Source organism: Urocampus carinirostris, chromosome 13, assembly GCF_059441175.1.
Source record: "Urocampus carinirostris isolate Australia breed hairy pipefish chromosome 13, RoL_Ucar_1.0, whole genome shotgun sequence".
Lineage (NCBI taxonomy): Eukaryota > Metazoa > Chordata > Actinopteri > Syngnathiformes > Syngnathidae > Urocampus > Urocampus carinirostris.
The window spans coordinates 17,440,711-17,459,660 of record NC_142361.1 but is presented as its reverse complement, the minus strand read 5'-3'; the positions used below and the strand labels follow the sequence as shown (position 1 = coordinate 17,459,660).

General features: G+C 39.2%; 1 protein-coding gene across 4 annotated transcripts; it reads right to left on the bottom strand.

The window, feature by feature from the left end:
- Positions 1-1,771: 1,771 nt before the first annotated feature.
- LOC148353910 (uncharacterized) lies at positions 1,772-13,352 on the bottom strand. Of its 4 annotated transcripts, none has more exons than XM_088351097.1 (6): positions 13,121-13,352; positions 10,019-10,060; positions 8,298-8,425; positions 6,439-6,465; positions 4,510-4,563; positions 1,772-2,128 (listed from the first exon to the last, which is right to left on the bottom strand). In XM_088351097.1, exons 1-5 carry the CDS (start codon positions 13,239-13,241, stop codon positions 4,510-4,512), a joined length of 372 nt encoding a protein of 123 aa, XP_088207223.1. In that variant the 5' UTR covers positions 13,242-13,352; the 3' UTR covers positions 1,772-2,128. The 4 variants fall into 4 exon arrangements, with proteins under 4 accessions (XP_088207223.1, XP_088207222.1, XP_088207225.1 ...); XM_088351096.1 differs by having other exon boundaries at positions 1,772-2,131; positions 13,121-13,351; XM_088351099.1 differs by lacking the exon at positions 6,439-6,465 and having other exon boundaries at positions 13,121-13,349.
- Between the last annotated feature and the right edge of the window lie 5,598 nt (positions 13,353-18,950).

The window sequence follows — 18,950 nt, the reverse complement described above, 5'->3', positions numbered from 1 at the left end:
CCCCTTGTTTGTCGTTTCACGTGTTTGCATTTGCTCACCTGAAGCCTGTAGGGATAACAACGAAGCAAGTAAGAATTAGCTCCTCACTTTAAATGGTTTCTCACATGCCAATGATTGTTCCTTGCTGCAATTGGAATAAAGTCAAATATTTGCTGCAAGCATCCCGTCTGATGAAATATTTATATTTACAGGATTATTTCCTCCTCTTTTGTTTTTTTCTGTTCTGATATCTCTTAAAAAGCAACAAATTTGCCTTTGAATTTGTTTTCTACACAATGAAAAAAAACTTAGCATCTCTGTGATATCCTGCTTAAAATAATATGCAGTAAAGGCCCTTCTAATGTCAAGGATGACGAGGTATAATGTATTGTGTCTGTTTTGAAATGCACTATAAAGCAAACCAAGCCAAGGGTCCAAATTTTCTTACGTGCATTTATGAAGAAATATACATGCAGACATATTATATTTATTTTTACATGTTTTAATGTTTTTTAATAAACTAATTTCATCAAATCGATTAGTAAATGATATGTTACGGGCTTGTAATATTTAATGTTTTAGTATAGTCTTAGAATTACCATTACTGTAATATTTTTTTTTTTGTATTTCTGTTTTAGTATTTTTGTATTTTGTGGTCATTCTGTGGTATTTTAATAATATTACTGTGGTAATATTTTTTAGTATTTATGTAGAAGCACTTACGTAGTATCACTGCAATTGAATCTTTCAAAATCAATCTAGTCATATTTTTGAAGTTTGTTTTGTAATATTTCTGTAGCATTACTTTAGTTGTTTTTTGCAGTATGACTGTAGCATTTTTATAGTATTTCTGTAGTATTTTTCCATTACTGTGGTATTATTGTTTTAGTACCTCTGGAGTTGCAGTTTTCTAGTGTTACTGTAAATGTATTTTAATAGTATTACTGTTTTTATTTTGGTAGTATCACTTTTTAAGTATTTCTCTAATAGTATTTTTGGAATATTTCTATAGTAGTAGTACAGTATTACTGTCATGGTATTTTGGGAGTATTGCTGGAGTATATTTTTTTCTTATTAGAATTAAGGAAAAATAATATTTTGGGTCCCTTTTTTTAAAGCACTAAGTTTGATATAGTTTTGTAGTAGACACACAAAAGAGACAAATGTGGAACACACAAAAGGATTTCTCATTAGTTGTACTTTATATATTATTATATATATTGTCATGATATTTTGGCATGCTGTATTAAAGAGCCTTCTGGGCTGCATGTGGCCCACAAGCCGTAGTTGTGCCACACTTAAGTGCTCTGTTTACTTTAGACGGGTTAAGCAACATGCGGCTCCCTAGCTTCACCCTCGTGGCTCCCAGGAGTTTTTCACAAATATTTGGAAATTATAAAACAAGAGGAAGGGAAATATTTTAAAATAATCTGGTTCCTGTAACAGGTCAAATACAAAACACACTCTTTAAGTTTTACAAGGCTGTGAAAATGTTTAGAATTAATATTAATTGAATAACTATTATGTACGAGTCCCTTTTTGATTTGATTTTATAAAAGGCCTTTTGTAAGGGTTTTTTTAGTCTCTTGTAGCTGGCCTCTGCTCTAGAATGTAAGCAGTGCTTAAAAGGGCATTTCAGAAATCCAGTGTGTACCAAAACCAGGCCACTATGGCGCCAATTGTCAGATATTGAAACGTCCCATAAAATTTTAGACATTTGAAACAAGTCAGAGACGTGTCTTTCTTAACACAAACAAAACTAACAAGTCTAAAGGAAATCAGCCCGGTCATATGGACATTAAATGTATCTTTATTTCATTTGTTTACAAAATAATCTGGCATAGAAGCTTAGTTAGTATTAGCATCACCGAATGCAGATAATTGTGTGTGTCCAAGTGACCATTGATTAGTTGTGTTTCTTGGCAAAGCAGCATGCACAGCAAAAGGCATCGGATGTGTTTTTGACTTGCTGCCGGCTTATGATTGAACACTTGAGGCAGCGCAGTCGAGCCTGAGTGACATCACTCCACACGCGGACCGATGAGCCGAGGGTTGTGTAATGCAGAGGAAGTGCAGCCAAGACAACACCAGGCAAAAGGCGGGGATTGTTCTTCTTTCTCCTCATTGGACGGACACAATCGGGAAGTGACTTCTGACAAGGATAGAAAATTACGAAACAAATCAAAGTATATTTGCAGAATTGACACATGAAGCTGATCATTGCATGCATCGAGTTTCCTTTATATCGAGACTGCCAAAAATGACCAACATTGATGAGCACAATGACCCGGCATTGCTCGGCATTCTACTTGGGCAAGGTTGTTGTGACTGCGGTTTGTTGAAAAGGCGGCAGGGAGCCCTAAAGAGCCGCTTGTACTTGAAAGCAGACGCTATTGATTTTGTTGGTATCTATTGAAAGTGCCTTGCCACAAAACCTAGCTAAAGACACTCGCAGAGGTTTAAAGTGCAACTGTGCATTTTCAGGAAAATTGTTTCCGTCTTTTCGGAACCTGTAAGTCACATACAAACAGACACACCCACATACAAATCGGGATTTAGAAACTAGTTTATATTTATATTTGATAGATTTTGATTAGATGAAAGTATACGTAAAAAACATTGGGATTTTTTTTGCTAGCAAACTATCTTCCGGTCCCCCAACAATAAAATTACCAGTGTTAATTGAACACTAGAAAGAGATTATATGTTCACTGAGGTAGTTTTAAAAGTTAACTCTTTAAGTGTTGATTTAACGCTGTTTACTTTTGGGTACTCAGTTAAAGTGTTATTTTGACACTTAAAGCAGTGGTCTCCAAATTCCAGCCCCCGGAACAATAACAGATCATTTTGATTTTGTTTCACATATCTGTTTTTGTATTTGGTAATAAAGTTGGACCTTTGCAATAAAATGTTCCTTAGTTATGAACTATTTTATTTACAATTAGTGATTATTTTATGCACTCATAGATCATGACATTCTGTTCCACCCTTCTGCTGTCCGTGCCCCTATCTTGCAAGCCCTAGAACAAAACGTAAAGAATCCAGTGCTGGATGTTAGGTTATTTGATTAATAGTGTTATTGCTTATTTTTAGTTTTCTTGTGTGAATAATCCAGCAAGGTTATTTAAGTGTGGGTTTCTGGAAAACGAGATTATTTTTTTTACACTTAGGCAATCGTCACTCTTTTTTTCTTACAAACTGACCCGGTCCCTCATCAGAAAAGTGGAAAAGGTATTTGGCCTTCACAGGAAAGAGTTTGGGGACTCTTGGTGAGTAAACTTTTAACCCTAGCTAATTGAACCCAGGGTCCTTTTTTACAGAGTGTTGAATTAACACTAGTTATTTAAAGAGTAAACTTTTGACCCCACCTTAACACATTAAAAAAATGCAACCGAGCCGAGAGTAAACTGAAATGATGGAAAGCATCCACATTAACGTCAGTTTTGTAGAGTCACACTGGTTATTTGAATTCTCTCTTGACAAGGAACATAGATTCACAGAGGTTGCATTAAAAGTTTAAAAGTGTTAATTTAACACTTCATTTTAATATAAATGTTCTGCATTTATATAGCGCTTTCCAAGTCAATAAAGACCTCCCAAAGCGCTTTACAATGTGCACTTACCATCCACACACACACACTCACAGCAACATCAGCCATTTAGGGCAAGTACCCGCCATTAGGGATTCAGTGTCTTGCCCAAGGACACTTTGAGATGCAACACAGAGGAGCCAGAAATCGAACCTGCAACCTCTTGATCCCAAGGCAAGCGTTTCACCTCCTGAGCTACTGCAGCCCAGTAATGGTCTTAATTTAACCCTTCATGAGTAGACTTTTAACTCTAACCTATGGCCCTTATCTGGGATGGTGGCTAGATGGATTCCTTAACCACTAGGGTTGGAGGGGTACCATTTCCTTTGGTGTTTCTTGGGCTGGTACACCCTGGTGGTGCCCATCCCTCTCCAAGCCAACACATGTTTCCAACCGGTCTCGAACTAGGGACCTTTCTACAGAGTGTTAACATACCCAGTGTTCATTTAAATGTAGTCAGTAACGGTGTTAATTTAACACCTAAGGAGGAATATTTTAACTTTATTAAACCTTTGGTCTTTAACTACAGAGTGTTAAATAAACACCCGTTATTTTACTGAGTGCCCTTCATCTCTACCCACATATTATCGTTCCTCCATGTCACTTTAGTATGGAAACTTACTTGTTATCACATTGAGGTTTATTTTTGAAATTACCGTAATTTGAAGAAACATAATTTATTGCATCACATCAATGTGTGTGCACGCTCTTAAACGAATAATTTCATCGTAAATCAACAAACCACAAATTAACACAAATATAGCGGAATCATGAGCTGTTTTTTATCGTCACTCACTTAAAGTGAGCTAAAATAAACAAGACGTTTTGGCATTCTGAGGAAATGACATTCAATCCCTCTGAGACTTTCCCCGCACTGTCATTAGAAGCCCGATGAAAATGTTTCATATAAGGAGAGGAAGCAAGAAGTCTGTTTCTTTACCTACTGAGAAGCTTCTTCAGTCTGTTCTCCATCTTCTGTTTTTGAAGCGTCAGTCTGCAAGGAAGAGAACAAGCAGGTCACATGACCAGTGCCATCTTGTTCCACTTTTTTTGTAAATCCACTAGCAATCTTCACGCAAAACAAAGCAACTCTACATTCTGTGTTTCGGCATTCATAACTTCACTAATCTGCGGTGTCGAGAGTTGGGAAATGTTTAAGAATGCAGCATCCTTTTAGCCTGTGATGGTTTAATATTTCGTACCAGGGGACATCTATGGGTGCAGGTTTCTGCTCGAATAGGCCAATGTTAGAAAAATACTTCAAAAGACGTTTTGTGTTTGTTCATGATTTGCTTGTTAATATTAGATTCTTTTTAGTTACAGATTTTCACATAGATTGTATAAATCTGGGTTCATATGGGTGCTTGATTGAAAAGTGCTTGAATTTTGAGTGAAGCGCTTGTCAATGTTTAAAGTTGTTGCCGTGTTTCTCAACAAGTCTGCATAAAAATGCCGAACAGACTGCTCTCTAGCTGCTTTGCTTTGCCATTGTGTTTCTTCTTCTCGTGATTAACTGCAGCTGGCATTAGTTTGTACGACATTGTCCTATAAAGCGTGATTGCCGCCTACAGGTCGTGCTACACCTAAACGGGGCACTATGAAATGTGTTATAGTGCAAGGATTACGTAACAATTATAGGCATTTATTATGGGCCATGCAAAAAAACAAGGTAGCATTTCGCAGTGATTAATTATGATGGGAAGAACTAAAGATATAAGCTACATATTACTGTCATTTTTATCCCACACATATATGGGGAGAGATTTGACTTAAAAACAAATATATAAGCGATTTTCTCCCTCTCTAGTCCCCTGTCGCTCCTTCCTTCTTTTTTCTCCCTTTCTCTTTATGTCTTTCTCATACTCTCTCTCTCTCTCTCTCTCACACACTCTCTCTCTCTGTTTTCCCTGTTTTATTCTTTTAATCTTTCTCTATAGTTCTTTTTCTTTCTTTTTCTGTCTCATTTTCCTTTTTGGGGCGGCAGTAGCGCAGGAGGTAGAGCGCTCGTCTTGGGATCAAGGGATCCCAGTTTCGAATCCCGGCTCGTCCGTGTTACATGTCGAAGTGTCCTTGGGTAAGACACTGAACCCCTAATACCCCCAATAAGCAGGTTAGCGCCTTACATGGCTGCAAGGCCGCTATTGGGAAATGTGGAGCACACTGTAAAAGCGCTTTGGGGAGTCATTGACTTGAAAAGCGCTATATAAATGCAGATCATTTCATTTCATTTTTTCTCCCTTTCTCTATTGTGCTCTCTCTCTCTTTCTTCCTCTCACTCTTTTTCTGTATCTTTTACCTTCTCTTTCTATCCTTTCCCTTTTTTCAATTTCCCTAATGTCCCTTCTCTCTCTCTCTCTCTCTCTCTCTCTCTCTCTCTCTCTCTGTCTCTCTCTCTCTCTCCCATAAACCTACTAGGCTGGGCCTCGTGAGATTCGTTTTCTAGGTAAAATTAATTTGACATGCCTGATTTATAGTAATGCAATCAAAACAGTATCTTTTTTTAATTTTTAAATGACGTTTTTCATAAAACTTCCGTATGTGCTGCATGTACTTTATCCACTTAGAGTCACCATCACTGTAAATAGTATAGTGTCGTTTTTTAAGACAGTGTTGAGGAATAAATCTTGTGTGTTGGTGTCACAGCAGATTTTCAAAGTCACGAGATTGTAACCGTCAAAGTAAAGATTTCATGGGAAACAAGATGAAGTTAGTTGAAGGGAAAGTCGATCAGTGGTGGTTAGGAAGCATATCAACACTATCATGTGCTTCTATTTTTTTCAAAGAAGTCCCAAATTGAAAAGAATTAATAAGAAATGGCATGGAAGTCATTGCATGCAATGGGTCAGTTATTCATCCACCAATCAGGCACCTCCTCAGTAGCTGCTTCCGCCTCCTCCTGTTCCATCCAGTCCAGACACACAAACAGAAATAAAGGCAAATGATCAATCATCATAACTCTATATCACTGTATTTACAGAATTATAAGGCTCATCTCCAAAACGCTTGCCAGAAATTCAAAAAGGCGCCCTATGGAGCATCCATCCATCCATTATCTACACCGCTTATCCTCACCAGGCTCCCGGGGGTGCTGGAGCCCATCCCAGTTATCTTCGGGCAGTGGGCAGGGGACACCCTGAACTGGTTGCCAGCCAGACTCAGGGCACTCGGGGAGAGACAATCCGCTCACTCATTCACACCTAGGGACAATTTGGAGCGGCCAATTTACGTGCATGTTTTTAGAATGTGGGAGGGAACCGGAGTGCTTGGAGGAAACCCACGCAAGCACGGGGAGAACATGCAAACTCCACACGGGGAAGCTGCAGTAGCTTGACTTGAACCCTCAACCCCCATCGTGGGGCTGCGCGCCTTGCCGCATCCTATAGACCGGAAATACTTTAAATGAATTTGCAGATACATAATCGCAATCAAATGCTTCCACATACAGAAAACAGTAATGAAATAATCCATTCGTTTTAGTTGTGAAACCAGATTTCTCATATTTTTGGTATTTCCTATGAACTGTATTGTTCAGGCATTTTTCTTGATGCAACCAAATTTTGTATAAATTCATGAACTATAATCTTGTGCACATGGGACTATTCCGGGAGGTGCGCCTTTTCATCTGGTGCGCCTTATAGTCCGGAACATACGGTACTTAAAATAAACATTTTAAGCAAATCCTAAATCACCTTGGTTTAATCTTTTTTGCTAAATCTGTATCTCACCTACTGCAGCTCATGTTTCCATTAAAACCCCTTATGTCAAGTATCATTTGGAGTAAATTTTCCATAAGCCTGCCTCACGTAAGCTCTCACCCCGGCCACAGCCTCTTTGATCTGTAATAATAGCCAGTGTAGTCCTTTGAGACTATTTTTGATTAAGTGCTATACAAATAAATGTGACTTGGCTTGACTTGTTGCCTGCTAGTAGGCGCTACAGGCCCCTTAAAACAAAGACAGGCTCAGAGTCAGCTTCTTCCCCAAGGCCATCACCACCCTAAACAAGTGCACAAAACCGTGAAGAATAAATAACTTGCTAGTTGTATTGAAAAATTGATATTGCGCAGAAAACTGGGTACAGTATCTTATTTGTAAGACCTACTTTGTTGCTGCTAAATGTTATTGTACTGATTTTTACTGCACTATTATTATGAAACAAAATGTTTTGCCTATTTATCCTGACATTCTTTGATCTCATTTGTTCAAAAGGCATTACGTTCATTAAGCTATTCAAATATGCTGTATGGAACTTTTTTTTACTTTCTGCCGCCATCTCCTGGCTTGTGTCATCATTGCAGCCTCTGTCAGCTCCTTCGTGATGCACGTGCAAGTATGTGCATTTCTAATCAATAAACTCTTCTTTTTTCAGTTTTCTTGGGGTTTGGAGTGACATTTGGACTAATTAAAGCAGCCCTCTTACTCTTGTCATTTTCGTGCTACACTATAAATTGGAACAAAAAAGCCTAACACAACTCTCCAGCACTCCTCCCACCCCTGTTCCGCCTACCTAATGCGTTCCGCCCCGAACAGTTTTGCTAAAAGTAGAATAAATGTGAAAGGATTAACTTTCAACTTTTTAGGGACTCCTCAAACAACAGACCCCACCCTTAAGCACCCTTAATATTAACCATATTGTTCTAGTACCATTCGATATCCATTTTCAGTTGTTAAATCACCTTCCTGTATAAATAAAAATGTAGAAAATGTGTCAGGATATAGTGTGGCTTACCACAGTGACGATTCCGGTGGATGCGGCAGCATCCGCCACGCTGTCCACTGTGGCCTGGGCCACCTCATTGGCCCCGGTGACAGCAGCATCCGCCACGATGTTGGCCTGTTCTGTCGTCTTCAGGGACACTGGAAGGACAACGGGACGTCAAAACATCATCGGCTTCTTACTAAGCTGCTCATTGGAAGAAGCAGTAATGAGAGATTCTCTTGGCTGTACTTTAGTACACACAACTGTAGAGTCCCTTTACTGGATGTTTTCCAAGCCAGGCTCACAGTAAAGTGGTACAGATAACGTTAATCAAATGAAACTTAACTGAGAAGACTTAACTAGAAGTACATAGTCATACAACCTGGATCATAACTGGAAAGAACACATTCTATTGTTGGAACATTTTCTTTTCTTACTGTGTGTCTGGTCTTTGTACACCCTGCTAGTCCAATGCATATCAAGGTTGCTCTGGTTTTCAGATGTCCAACTTCCTGGTCAAATTGTCCCCACACTAATACCTTTTACTTTATAAGGAAGGGCATCGTCATTGTGCCAAAGGTAAGATAGTTAAGGTAAGATAAGTTTATTGCTAAATCAGTATTGTGAACTCCTTTAAACTTTCCTAACCTTTTAGATGAAAGGCAGTTTTTTTCGGTAAAAAAAAGAAATCACTGGTCACAATGTCCATCAAAAACGTTTAAAAATGTATTCCCAGCACCAGTTTCATGTTTTTTTAAAGCTTAAATTTTATTGTTGCTGAAATTGACAGTATAAAGTTGTTTGTTTTTCTTATTTTCTTATTTGTGGTCTCTGTGGCTCAGAATGTAATACAAGTACTGGTAATTCAGTTTTTCCGATAATTTTGCTGTTTTCTCGAAAATAACTCAAAAACATTAATACTTCAGATTACGTTATCTGCTAGATATTATTTTACTATGTTCTTGCTTTTTTACGTTTTTTTAAATCTGAAAAAAATGTATTCACTTCATTTGATTCCTCTTATTATTTTATTTTATTTTTTGCTGTGAAATTCTTATATGTGGATATATATATATATATATATATATATATATATATATATATATATATATATATATATATATATAGTGTGTGTGTGTATACAGGACTAACTCATGAGCAAATAACTAGCACAGGACTGTCTTAGAAAATTCAAATATTGTGATAAAGTTCTTCATTTTCTGAAATGCATTTGAAATAAAGAAAAATGTCATAAAACATGGGTTATAACAAATCAACCGAAAAAATTATTCTAATCATTTTATTATTGCTGATTATGGCTTACAGTCTACTAGTACATTTGTTGATGATATTCTAATATTTTAAGATAGTATATTTGAGTTTTTGACAGAAGTAATTTGCTGCCACCTACTGATACGGATGAAAGTTACAGTTACCCAGCCAATCAATGGCATGCTTTTTTGCAAAGATAAAATAGGGCAGGTTATTGCGGAACAGTAGACAAGGTAGCGTGTCCCGGCATTGAGTACACTGCTGTAAATTGAGTCTGCATTATATCGAGTCTCTCAAGTCATATATCTACGAATAAATTAGTCCTTTGTGAGTTTTCTATTTGTGTTTTAATATCATAAATTTCAAATTTTCAGTAAACAATTTTTGCCTCAGCATTATTTTTTTTCTGCCTGAAATCCATCCTTGTTCTTCCTTTGTTGGCAAATGTAGATAACAAGTGAGCTACTTGCTTTCCATACCGTTATTGACGCCGGTCACCACACCCTCCATCGTCTTGTTGCCTGCAAATAACACGAGAAATGAACGTATGTTTTTCAGCATGACCTGAAGGGCAAATCTGGACTGGGTAATCCATAGTTGGCCCGCAACTGATGAATTATTAAAGGTGTAACCGGATTACGCCGCCACACTTCGACAGTAAAGGGACGAAAATGAGAAGAGGCCACATTGGGAGAGTTTGAATGTTAGGTTGAAAAAACGGCACATCAGAGAAAGAATCATTCAATATAACAGAAAAATAACTGTAATGAGCACGAGATTATTTCCAGAAGAAAAAGTCCATGATTTTGATGCATCTGATTCAAAATACCCCATATGAATGTCATTTTTAATCTTCCTCTCCTGACTTTGCAGATTTTAAACCAAGTAACAACCAGCAGGTCTGTGTTTAAGCATGTGCATATTTGAGTGTCTTCTCTGTGAGGTTTTGGGGCCATCAGACACTACAGAATCATTGTTCTCTTAGTCCCATTTGTCACATGCACCAGCAAATATTGGCCTTTTTTCAGTCCATTTTAAGAATGTAGCGGGAGGTTTTCTTTGATTTTCAAAATTTGAGGACAAAACATGCTTGATTAAAATTAAATTGTGTTAATAAACATCCTTCCAAAGGAGGCTGACACTGCAGAAATAGAATGCACTACTATCATGACAAGGACAATTTTGTGGCAGTCTTAAACAAACACGGTGTCGTGATTGACCACTAGATGTCGCTGAATTCTGTAGTGCTACCGAAAATGAGTGCTACAAAGAACAAGGAAGAATACAAACTACGGGAGTCTCAAAGTGAACTAACAGCACCATTTGTCTTCTCATTTTTGGAAATGCCTTTCACAAGGTTTTTGTTTTTTAGGGGGTACCCGTAGCAGCAAGATTACCGACAACAATTAGTTTTACCTGGTTATATCAGTATTATTTTCCCCCCATTTTATTAACACTCCACTTATTGAAACATGAATATTTTGTTTGTTTGTTTGTTTGTACATGATTCAATTGTTTGTTTGTTTGTACATGATTCAAATTGAATCTTTTCTTCCGGCGCCGTCACGAATGGCAGCCACTCCAGCAGCTCCCGTGTTATTTTCGATTGTTCTCGATTGTTCTCAGCTCAGGGATGCTGCTGGAAATGTGAATTTCCCTTCGGGGATGAACAAAGTATCTATCTATCTATCTATCTATCTATCTATCTATCTATCTAACAATGTCAGCACACTCTATGTGAGACGATGTTACGTAAAACAAAAATGAATTTCTCGACCGATGAGTAATTAAACATAATGCATGTTTCTATAATATCCATTCATCCATTATCTGCATTGCTTATCCTCAGTAGGGTCACGAGGGTGCTGGAGCCCATCCCAGCTAACTTCGGGCAGTGGGCAGGGGACACCCTGAACTGGTTCCCAGCCAGTTGCAGAGCACAGAGACAGACAACTCACTTGCTAATTCACACCTAGGGACTGTTTGAACTGGCCAAATAACCTGACATGCATGTTTTGGGAATGTGGGAGGAAACTGGAGTGCCCGGAGGAAACCCACGCAAGCGCGGGGAGAACATGCATACTCCCCATGGGGAGGCTGCAGTAGCTGGACATGAACCCTGAACTTCTGCACCGTGGGGCTGCGCCCTAATCACCCAGCCGCCGTGCCGCAGTTTCTATGATAGTTCATGTATTTTTGCCTATTGTTTAAATCAGCACTGTTTTTTTTAATGAATGAATTTTATACCATTAGGAGGTGCTAAATAATCCACAATGTCTCTTCAATATCTCAATTTTACAGTGTTGCGGTTGTTGTTACATGCTGCACAATACATCCATACCATAATTGCTATAATTAAAAGAAGAGTGTGTATAATTTAGCATATCTTACTAATTTAAATAATAAGCAAAAATGCATTAACTATCACATTTGTTTAAATACTCGTAGGTCGAGAAATTAGCATTTATTTTACATACCATGATCTCACCTAGAAGGAGCATAATTCTTTTCCATCTTATTTCTTCAGTTACCCAAAATCCTCAAAGAGGCTTGGTAAAAAATGAAAAGTAAAATGGTGCATTTTGGTAGTTTGTATTCTTCCCTGTGATTTTTAGCTCTTCTTTTTGGGTGCACTACAACATACAGTGACATCTAGTGGACAAAAATATGCAGACTGTCCCTTCAAGCCTATCTACAATGTTAATTAGTATGTTTTAGCATCAAGCTATGTACAGAAGAGTATCAGCCCTCGGATTTTTGTCACCCTGCATGAAAGGCATCCATGTCAACTTCTATGTTTTCCCTGCATTTTACACGTTTTTTTGTTGATTTCAAAATGTGTGCACAGGATAACAACTTTAACACAGGTACTTTTTTTCCCGAAGCTCTTTTTTTTTTTTTTTAAATTAATCTCGTTTGGCCCAATTGACTCTAATCCAGATCGTATTCAGTTTGCTCATTTTGTGACGTAGTCTGTCCTACTGTAAGGTAGATTTCTGATTGGCTTAATAAGGGGAATTTCATAGTCCTAAATAAGGGAAGCAGTTGTCTAAGGTTTACAAGTATGAAGAGCAATTGGCAATGTTTGATTTAAGATTGGAAAACAGCAGATAATGCTTTTTCTAAAATATCTTCAGAACAAACCCAGTTTCGGGAACCCAGTGCATAGTTTGCTTGATCACCAATGTCCTGTTTTCACAGAGGAACATATTTCATATGAAAATCACTGTAGGTGTCAGACAAAGTGGACAAGATTGTCATTTTTTCCTCTAACGTGCAGTTGCATCCCAATTTTCTGTTCCGTTTTTCCACCACAACTTAATGGAGTCTGGGCCACACCCAGAAAGATGCTTGAACTTCCTCCCCCCCTTACCCCTTTCCCATCTTAAAACCTTCCACCACATACTCAACATGACCCTGCCTCCCTGGTGCTTGCTTTTCAATTTTTAAAATTGCACTTCTGCCGCCGCCACTTACCCACGGACGAGTGATCCGTGCTATTTCAGGTAACGTAATCTCTGATCGCAACATTGCTTAATGTTCATCATGAGGAAGCCACGTCAGGTTTTTCTGGGACTCACCCACATACATGACCCCCTCCTTGGTCTTGGCGGCGGCCTCCTCTACGCCAGCTTTGGTCTTCTCTGCAGCGGCCACCACACCGTCTTTGGCGATGGAGAAGCCCTTCTTCAGAACGTCCATGATTCTTAACTGATTCTGCTTCTTCTTGCACTGCCTCGACTGTCCCGTCCTGTCTGCACGGCTCTTGCTGTTAATGGACGAAAGGGAGGGAGGGGAGGAGGCCGAGCAAGGCGATGCCAAAATGGGAGGAGAAAAGAGAGAGAGAGAGAGTCTGGTGCAGAGGAGGGATGGACATCAGGGAAATGGATGGACTGAGACAGGAACTTTCAACACTTTACCAGCAATTATTTGCAAATTTCAAACCAATGCTCAGTTTCTTCACAAAGCATCAAAAGATACAACCGAATGTGACCACGCCCCTTTCGAGGCCGTCCTCGATTGGTTGAGATTCAACTGCATGGTGTCTTGACTTGTTCCCTTTTTTAACAAGAAAAAGTCATAAACTCATCATAAATCTTGAGATGGCAGAGCAAAAGACTGCATTGCATCACACTGTGAGACCTTTCCAAAATTCCAAGTTAAAATGTGATCACCCGAGTGTTCTTCATCAGTAATATGAATTGAGGGGGATTATTCAAAAGTTAACATTAATTTGTATGAAATCATGTTTTAGAAAAAAACGTAACTGATCAAGGAAAAGCCAATGATATCCCAAAGAAGCAGGTAAAAATTCCGACAGAGTCATCCTTGCATCAGCAGAAGTGAGCTTTCATTAAAGGATGATACTGACCTTTTCCTCCTCAACAGAGGTTTGCGCTTATGCTGCATTTTGACGTGTATGAGCGCCATTTGAATATAAAGGAAAGTTTTTGTTTTTGTTTCTCCCTAAAAAACGGCCCTGAGAGGATTAAGGGCGCCAGTCTTTACTTCCCCAAGACCGGCATAAGAAGTCCCAGGTTGTTCAGGGATCCCTGAACTGTGAGAGTGGGGAAGGCTACAATGATGGCCACCATTGCAGAAAGGATAGATTTTTTGGCACAAGATCTTTGAAAAAAACTCGCCTAAGTTTTTTGTCGATAGGCAACCCAGTCACGTGAAGAACTACAAACATGGCAACCAAGGATGCGCAAATGAGAATGGAGGACAAGGCTGTTGGCGTCCAGACAGGAACCCCACTGTGAGTCAGCAAATTTCCAGAGCTTCTGATTGGCTGATTCTATTTTGAGCTGCATCCTCCTCCTGCTCCACCCTCATCATCATCTCTGCCTTGCCAGGGGTTACCGGGGCGATGAGAGCTGCAGTGATCAATAGGTGCGGGGCGGGTGGTGGAATTTCTTTTTTTCGCACAGTCATCAGAACGGAAGATTTGTGCTAACTAATAATTTTGAAATATAATCAAATTATTCAAGTCAGACATATTGCAACATTAGCGTCATCCAATTGGAAGAAATGAAAAAGAAGGAAAAGGCCATCATGTATTCATTCATTATTAGTCAGCTATCGTTTTGGGATTCAATCTTGTAAAATGGTATGTAGTAGTTTGGACCCCTGGCTCATTTTATCAGCTTTCCAGGAATCTTTTTTGGCTTATGAAATATAGTCTTCATGATTAAAGTATCCGATTTTAAAAACGGCTACCAATAGTTTGGCATAAAACGATGTCAAGAAAGATAGACATATACATAAGTAAACGTGGAACACACTCATCCCCCTTATCTTCTGTCAGGGCAATGTCAGATTTAAAACTAAATATTTGTGGCATATTATAACAAATGATTTGACCAAAGATGATATACTGTATACCTACACCTCTGCATGTTGTATGCACAATCCTACATCCATCTGTCTATCCATCCATCATCTGCACCACTTATCTTCAGTAGGGTCACGGGGGTGCTGGAGCCCATCCCAGCCATCCTCGGGCCGTGTGCAGGGGATACCCTGAACTGGTTGACAGACAATCGCAGGGCACACCGGGACCTAAAATTCGCTCATTAACACCTAGGGACAATTTGGACCAGCCAATCAACCTGACATGCATGTATTTGGAATGTGGGAGGAAACCGGAGTGCCCGGAGTAAACGCACGCAAGCACAGGGAGAACATGCAAACTCCACACAGGAAGGTTTGATCCCATGACCTCAGAACTGTTCCGCACACGCGCTAACCACGTTTTATTGTCTTACCGTAACTTTCTGTCACTGACTGTCACTAATTCTATTGTTTAGGCCTGAGGTATGCTCCGAATACAATTCATTGGTCTCACTATAGTACACTGCCATGAGGCTTCAGTACAGGTATATGTTACATACTACTTGTTTTCATAATATTTAGAACATAATGTAAGAATTCAGCGACTTTGAAAAAGAAAATCCCCAAATGGTGGGTAAATGAGAACGAACTTTGACAGTGAATAAAAATGATCCATTTTCCGCGCCACTTATCATGAGTAGGGTCGCAGCTATTTTCGGGCAGGGGACACCCTGAACTGGTTGTCAGCCTGTTGCAGGGCACAAAGAGATATGGAATCGTTTACACAGTCATTCACAACTAGAGAACATTTGGAGTGGCCAATTTACTTGACATGCATGTTTTTAGAATGTGAGAGGTAACCGTAGTACCTGGAGGAAACCCACACAACCCACGGGGAGAACATGCAAACTCAACTAGCAAAGGACGACTAGTCGCTGGATTTGAACACGTGACCTCAGAAATGTGCCATGGATGCGCTAACCACTCGGCTGCCATGCCGTCAACACATTTTTATATTCATTTATTTGTCTCGAGTACCCAAATGCCTCAGAAAGGCTGAGCGAAAAAAAACGGTGAAATCGAGCATTTTGTCACTTAGAATCTCTGTAGTTTTTATTTTTACTTGCCATTTTTAGCACTTGTTCTTGGCTGGACTACACCATAAAGCGATGTACTATAGTGATCAAATAACTCCAATAAATACAACCATTCAATGTATTTTTTTTTTTTTTTCCATGATTACAGGTGAGGCACAGCCTCAACTGCCTCACCTGAGTGCACGTCACTGGAGTCCTCAGTTAGCAATGTACCAACTTGGTCATATGTAGGGCCCTTTTTAGCATCAAGAAGACAAACTTGGGACTGATTTTTTTATAAAGACATTTTCTCACTCGACTTTTATTTTTATATTGGTTCAAGGAAACCAAGACACTCAGTTGTCAGTTTATAGTTTTATTCTGTGTCCATGTACCCTCCCCTGACTGCACATTACTGAATCATTGTTATGATAACCTTTTTTTAAATTGATTGAAGTCTTTCAACCAGGGAAAGTAACTATTACTGTGAAGTTTTTCCCAACACTGGTTAACCCTCGTGGCATGCGTTTTCTTTTGTGACACAATGCATGTCAGTGTACATTTTTTGGACGTGAACTTAAAAGCGTGATAACTCAGCCATTTATGATTTTTTTTTATACTTCCAACCACTCAAAATGTTCAATAGCATCAGGCATTTCAATACACATTTAGTTTTTCGTGTAATCGTTCATTTTGACAAAAACAGTTTCCCCCAAAACCACACGTGTTAATTTTCTCACAAGTTTATTGAGATTAAGCTCACAAAATCGGAACGTGTTCCGAATGCGGAAGTGGATCTCCCGGAGCGGGAGATTGTGGTGTCGAAGACGGAGAAAAATAGGTCGATAGGGACAGGAGAGCCAAAACGTTATCGTAATCAAAAACGGGTGGTAAGCCGGGACGGGAGAGAAAACGTAGTCGGGGTCCAAAAACAGGTCAGGGAAATCAGAACGGACGGGTGGAAAATGGGTGCAAAACGCGGGACGGACAGGAGTCAGAGTCAAAGTGCTTGCCTTGTAGAAACTGAGGTTCGCTGACGGACTGACAACAGGCGAGTGAAAGGACAGAGCTTAAAAAGGACGGGGAACCAATCAGGTAGCCCACAGCGGCTGGCGCCAAACGAGCGGGCACAGGAGATACTAATCAGTCATCATCACATTGACTCCTAAATACAATAACATAAATCGCAGCATAACGCTATTTTGAAGATCTACTTGATCTCACAACCCAGGGAAATTTTGAGCTAACGTGTTTTTACTTTTGAATGCTTTCTCTTTGATTGAAAATGCAAAGAGCATGAAAATGTACATGAGATGTATCTGCATGCCACGAGGGTTAAAGGAAGCAAATAGTTCAAGTTGTTCAGAGCTGGGGTCAGCGGGTAACTTTAGCAGCCAGTAGGAGAAGCTACTGAAATGGCCTTTGATTCTGCTTGAAAAGAACTTTCAGACTTCCAAGTCAAGTCTATCTACTGTGCCGAGTGTTAGCATAAACTTTAGCTCAAAGGTGTCACAATGGGAACAATGTTGAGTCGCCGCGCCATCATCAACCCAGCGACAAATTTGACACGCTTTCATCTGCTTGTTCAGTAAGCAGTTTATTGTGTGTGCATGTGTGCAGACATAATGTGTTTTGGAGTGTCTCTCAAGTGACCTTTCGGAGGAATGCCCTTCGTCCTTGCTAATTGGTGTCACACGACTTTGTGACATTTTTTTCTTTCAATCAACGTGTCGATGCTTGTGAAAACTCTGACACAGCTTCAACTAACAATTGCTTTTTTTTCAATTGCAATGGAAATGTTTTTTACAAACCAGGCCCTAAATAAATACATTCAAGGAGAATATTCTGCTATTGTTAGATTCAGTAAAAATTAAATATTATATTTTTAATTAAATTCAAAAGTGTATTGTTTTTTTTAATTGAAAAAAAAAAATTTCTGCATTTATATGGCGCTTTCAAGTCACTGACGACCTCCCAATTTGCTTCATTCTTACCCATTCGCAGACACACTCACACACCACCGACAGCGGCAAGAGTCATGCAAGGACTCTTCGACATGTAACTTGGAGAAACCTGGAATAGAACCTGCAACCTCTACTTCCTGAGCTACTGCCGCCCCAAAATGCTACCAATTTGGCCCATCTCCCTATAACATAAAGCAGTTGTTCTTGTGTAGCAAGGAAGTCTCAGTCAAGAAGGGCGCATTTGACCTAGGGGAACACGTTTTTTTTTAACTGTCTCAGAATAAAGTGCAATTGCACCTCTATAACATTAGACGGCAGTGGCACTTTCAATAACAGAGTGTTTTGTTTGAATTTAGCATCAGCACTTTGCACATAGCCCAGGCACGTTTTCTTATTCCTCGGGGCGGCATGACAACAAAATAATTAAGAGGCAAAGCTCGAAGGGTATAGCGTTTTAAGCTTTTTGCGGACAGATCTAAGTGAAAGGAAGTAGGAACTACTTAGAATAAGGATTATATCCGATGACAAAACCAAAAACCAAGTTAACACAGAAACCAGGGGTCACAAAACAGATAACATGTCCAACCAAAATTAAAACAAACAAACAGAAACAGAGATCAAAATTTAAAAAGAAATGCGGTTCGAGCAGTCATTATAAAGTCTTGTGATAATTAGAAGGGGAAGAAATCCATCACATGGATCCTCCACATAGAAAAAGAAACAAAGAACAATGACGGGTGGATGATTACGAAAACAAATCTGTGAGAAAGAAGCCCGGCCCAGCCTGGCGCGAACCCAAACATAATGATTGACATTTTAGGCCTGACCCAAAACTCAGGCAAGAATCGGGCAAAAAATCCTACCCCTGATGTGAATAATATGCAAAAATACATGAACTATTGTATAAATACTCTCAGGTAAAAAATGTTGAATGTACTTTACATAACATGAGCTTCGCCTAATGGGGTCTGACATAGGTGTCATCTTGCTGCTATTGGTACCTATAAAGACAAAAACTAAGAAAACGTGGGGTAAAA